Raw genomic sequence first — 5,313 nt, 5'->3', positions numbered from 1 at the left:
GTGTATTTTGTATGTTCATTAATATTTAAGAATATAACAATATATCAAAGTTAATAATTTTGTATTCAATATGAACTATAGTTAATATATCAATACTACAATTTGATCTCCTAGTAAAATTTTCAAGCTTCGCCCCGGTAGTATTTATCTAAGTAGGGGATAAGCACTTTCAAGAGAAGATAGAATCCCTTTCACTTCCTTGCTTTTCATACATTATAACTACTTCATTTTGAGTCAGTACATATAGATTTTTTTTTTTTTTTTGAGAAGTGTTAGTACATATAGATTGATATCTAGTTGACAATAAGTATTAAGGTGTAATAACAACATTAATTCCGCACTACTTTTGCATATTTCAATTACAAGTATACTGTATTCCATTTTTAACCAAAAAAAATTGAATAACTCTGTTTGTTTCAGCAATGACGTTTTCTAGAAAACGAGTCGTTTTCCAAGAAGTATTTTCTATAAAATTATTTCATTTTCTAATGTTTGGTAACAACTTTAAATGAGTTGAAAAATAACCTCCTAATTTTCCTTATTTAGTTTGCATTGAGATATGGTTGTTTTTCAAAAAAATTTAATGAAAAACAATTTCTAAAAATAAGCCATACTTTTTATGTTGACCAAAGATAGTTTTCCTTTAACTCATTTTTTTTTATGCTACCAAACACTAGAAAATATGGAAAACTATCTTTACACAAAATTTTCCATCGAAACAAACAGAGCGTAAAAAGTCATTTTATCTACTGGCTCTACATCTCATTCGTTATTTAGCTATCTAGAAGAGAGAGAAAACAAAAAACTTGTACAAAGTTTTTTTTTATACGAGATATAATTTATACTATAATCTAATTTAAGTGTATGTGTACATAAAACCCCCTCTTAAAAACTTCAACTCTAACCTTAGCCTCACGCAAGCATTTATACTTGTCTCGGAAAAAGTCTAAACCGAACGTAGGCTTGTTTTTATATGTTTTTTCTTGGTCTGGTCTAGTTTGCAATTTTGATGGAAATGCCCTTTTAGCTGATGCCAAAAATACACCGGCACCATTAATAACAAAGGAATAATTTTTCTAAAAAGAAAAAAGTAAAAAAAAAACAAAAAAACAGAGGAAGAAACAAAAAGTTGCAGGAGGAGCGAAACAGCCCCGGCGCTATGTAAATAAAAACTACTACTCAATAAAAAAAAAAATTTCTGAAGCGGCCGTTGCACGCTACGTCTCCTTTGTAACGCTTTTGACAACGACATCCCTTTCTCTCTCTCTCTGACTCTGCGCTACGTTCCTCTCTGCTCAGCAGCTCTCATATTTCTACCTGAAAGTTAAAAAAACAACAAAAAAATTTCAACAGAGAGAAAAATTAAAATTCCTTCGTATCCTCAAAGCAACTTTTATTCTCTCTCTCTCTCTCAGCTATTTACTGTTCTTGAGAGCTACACCTGCACCGCATATCATTTCATTTTCTGTGAATTCGGTGCGTTTTTCTTTTCTTATTCCCACTATCATTTCATTTTGATCGTCAATGTCAGATTTCAGCAGATCTAGAGGCTAATCATGCGGATCTTATTTGTTTTTGTTTTAATGCAGACATTTGATTACAATTTGAATTCCGATTCTCACAATGCCAGGTACAACTTTTTTTTTTATTTTTTATTTTTAATAAATTTATTTTTTGGTTACAAAATTTGATTTGTTTGGAAAATTATTGTAGAGGAAGTGGCGGCGACGATTGAAGAAGTGGAAGGGAAGGGGAAGAGTTGTTGCGAGGCAGAAACGACAGCGTCTGAGGACGAGAGGCGAAAGGTTCGAGTCAGATCTCTGAAGAAGAGGACGAAGAAGAAGGTTATGATGAATGGCGGCGGTGGTAGTGGTTCTGGTTCTAGGCTTTCGATCTCCCTCTCTCAATCTCTTAGAAAGCGCGGAAACAAGGTCGCCGATTGCCGATTCGCTTCGATTTCGATCAACGACGTTCGCGATTCCAAGGAGGAAGAAGCTGTCAACGCGTTTCGACGGACATTGCTCGCCAAAGATCTCCTCCCACCTTCCCATGATGATTATCACACTTTGCTTAGGTATAACTCTCTCTCTCTCTCTCTCTCTCTCTCTCTAACCATTGTTTATTTGCTCCAGTATTTACTATTATTAGCTTAATTTTGATAAATCAGGTTGTGTTTGGATTAGTTTTTTTTTTTTTTTTTGGTTGTTTGCTGAAAAGGTCAAAATTACAGCTTGTATTATGCAGAAAGTGAGACTTTAAAAAGCTAGTATATTGGCTTAATAACAACAAGGACTCAACAGCCAAGCCTTTTAGCCTAAAATTTTGAGATTGGCTATGGGTCCTCCCTCAATAGTTGTACTATATACTACTTTGCTTGCGTTGGATTAGCTATTTGCGTTGGACATGTTGTATCACTGTCATGTACAGTGCTCATGATCCAAGTCAAACCCCAAGCTTGCTTATTTTGCAGATTTCCTCAAATTTTGCAAAATTATAGTTATAGCTAGAAAAAAGTTAAGTGTTTAAATAGTTATTATACATAAGCTAATAAGCTAATGAAAAAGAAAAAAAAAAAAAAAAAAACTAATCCAAACGCAATCACATAGCATTACTCGGAAAAGTTAGGGCCCGTTTGATAATGTTGTCTAATAACGTTATTTGTATTTTTTTTTTTTTTAAATTTAACATTCTGGAGTACTACTACAAGCTCCTAAAAAAAAAAAATTGAACATTATATTTTGAGAATTGAGAAATTTGGGATTTGATAACCAAATCATGGAACATGAGGAAAAATTTAGAATTTTTCATGGATCGAGTGGGTAAGTGCAACTTTTTAAATCATAGGTAGGCAAGGTGCAAATGGGCTACACCACAGGAGGGGGGGGGGGTAATCTATAATTATATCTATTATATATCATTATTTTAGAAGTAATCATGAGTTATTAGTAATACCATGTGATTTAGTTTCCTGAATAAGTGTTTTTTTTAATGCATATTATGTTTTGTCTTACTGTTTATTCTACTTAATGATATCGTGCTGCAGGTTTCTAAAGGCAAGGAAGTTTGACATTGATAAAACTCTCCATATGTGGGCTGAAATGCTTAACTGGAGGAAAGAATTTGGAGTAGATTCTTTTCTAAAGGTAATATGTCATCAGGGTTTCTCATAAATATGAATTTGATAAGAAGAATGGTCTAACATATAGAAGCTAAAGAATGGGCAGTCAAGGCATGTTGTTTTGGTTGGGATTAAACCTTTGTAGCATTATTGTTGAAATTTTTTCCTGAACTACCAATTGTATTAGTAGTAATTTATTATAATGTTTCCAATTCTTACAGATTCTGCATTGTAATGACTTATGTCTAGGATTTTGTATATGATGAATACGAAGAAGTTCGGCGTTGGTATCCGCATGGTTACCATGGTGTAGACAAAGGGGGGCGACCTGTTTATATTGAAAGACTTGGTAAAATTGAACTTAGCAAGCTGATGAATGCCACTTCAGTGGACCGGTTTTTAAAGTATCACGTTCAGGGGTTTGAGAAGGTCTTCAGCGAGAAGTTCCCAGCATGTTCCATTGCAGCCAAGAGACACATAGATTCTACAACAACAGTATTGGACGTGCAAGGGCTGGTAATTTGAGCTTACTATTGTATCTATTTCACCTCTGCATATGTTTGTACAATATCATTGCTTCTCATTGCTCTGTTTTTTTTATTTTTTTTATTTTTTTTAATTTTTTTAATTTTTTATGCAGAATTGGGTTAGCTTTGGCAAGGTTGCCCATGATCTTGTTATGCACATGCAGAAAATTGATGGTGATAACTATCCTGAGGTGGTTTAATAGCATCTGAAACTAAAGAAATATAGAATGTGAATTCTTGGATTATGAATCTGCAAATCATTTCTGATATTAGGATTTTTTCTACAGACATTACATCAGATGTACATTGTAAATGCTGGTAGTGGGTTCAAACTACTATGGAATACAGCAAAAAGCTTTCTAGACCCAAGGACTACTTCGAAGATACATGTACAAGCTCTTTTGTTATATTCGTGTTTTATTTAGTTATTTATTTATTTTTTTAACTTTTGGAGACTATATGAACTCATCACTAGTTGTTCTTTCACTAATTCCACAGGTTTTAGGCAGCAGATTCCATAGTAGGTTGTTGGAGGCTATAGACTCAAGGTTTGGGATTCCTTCTTGACTTTTACCATTTACCATAGTATTTTTGGTATTTAATTACAAGCATACTGTTATTATTACTCATTGCAAAAATTATTTGAACATTTATCTGCTAAAACAGCCAACTACCAGATTTTCTTGGTGGAACTTGCTCGTGCCCAAATGAAGGTGGGTGTCTTAGATCTGACAAGGGGCCTTGGAATGATCCAGAAATAGTGAAAGTAAGTTCCTAGTCAGTTGACAACATTGTTTATTACTAAAATTTATGTCTGAGGAGATGTCAATGTCAAACTAATGCCATATCTAAAATCTTGAATCATCCTTTGTCACTTATATTTACAGCTGGTACATGCTGGAGAAGCAATGTATCTGGGAAGAGATAAAAGTTCCTCTGATCGTGATGATTTTTCCTCCAAGGTGACTTAAGTTTTCACACTGTCTTCTATCATCTTCCTAGTCATATATTGTTTTCTCACATTATTATTTATTTTTAAAGGTTGCACATGGTGAAATATCTGTCGCTGGGTCGAAATTACTCATGACAACAAGTGCTTCTGGCGTCAGGCAGAGAATGCCAGTTGGTCATGAAATGAGTGTACTTGAAGTTAGTTTTCTTTGTCCTTCCTGGTTACTGTATTGGCCTTTGTTTTACTGAATTGATCTTAATAGTGCCTAACTAATAGTAATTCCTTTCTCAGCCTTTTGGCTAAGATCAAGTGCAATAGTGCTTAACTAATAGTATCTATTTTTTATCTCCCAAAGAAGATATTTTGATGTAGGACAAATTCAATAAGATTAGAAAATAAAAATAAACCTAGGAATCATTGCCTAGAGTTGCTTGGAATCAGCACCAATCAAGATAGAATACCTAGGAATTAGTATGTAAGGTTGGCTAGAATCAGCACCAGGCTAAAGAGAAGTTCTCAATTTAGTATTACTCATCAAATTCAACATGTCCAACAATCTTTCCCTGGAGAATTTAAATAGAGCTTTCAGGATTACAAAAACTAAGGAAAGAAATAATATAATAAGTTACATAAAATTTAGGAATAAAATAAAGATAAAAATTCTTGCCAAATGAAATCTATTTAGCTCTAATTCTGGCAGAATTCCTTGCATCATT

At 33.5% G+C, this 5,313-nt stretch overlaps 1 protein-coding gene across 1 annotated transcript; it reads left to right on the top strand.

Moving 5' to 3' along the window:
- The first annotated feature begins 1,623 nt into the window (after positions 1-1,623).
- On the top strand, positions 1,624-4,845 carry LOC142620841 (phosphatidylinositol/phosphatidylcholine transfer protein SFH9-like). Its single transcript, XM_075794140.1, has 10 exons — positions 1,624-1,630; positions 1,714-2,074; positions 3,044-3,143; positions 3,368-3,634; positions 3,759-3,836; positions 3,933-4,034; positions 4,144-4,193; positions 4,312-4,411; positions 4,533-4,607; positions 4,687-4,845. The coding sequence occupies exons 1-10, from the start codon at positions 1,624-1,626 to the stop codon at positions 4,843-4,845; spliced, it is 1,299 nt and encodes a 432-aa protein (XP_075650255.1).
- Positions 4,846-5,313: the final 468 nt, after the last annotated feature.

This window comes from Castanea sativa, chromosome 12, assembly GCF_040712315.1.
Source record: "Castanea sativa cultivar Marrone di Chiusa Pesio chromosome 12, ASM4071231v1".
Taxonomy (NCBI): Eukaryota; Viridiplantae; Streptophyta; class Magnoliopsida; order Fagales; family Fagaceae; genus Castanea; species Castanea sativa.
The sequence above is the reverse complement of the archived record's forward strand: the minus strand, read 5'-3'. Positions and strand labels throughout refer to the sequence as shown.

Bases quoted from the DNA above. Each gene is read 5' to 3' on its own strand.
- LOC142620841 (XM_075794140.1), top strand. The intron at 3,144-3,367 runs GTAATATGTCAT...ACTTATGTCTAG, and splicing joins GAGTAGATTCTTTTCTAAAG to GATTTTGTATATGATGAATA. The intron at 4,608-4,686 runs GTGACTTAAGTT...TTATTTTTAAAG, and splicing joins GTGATGATTTTTCCTCCAAG to GTTGCACATGGTGAAATATC.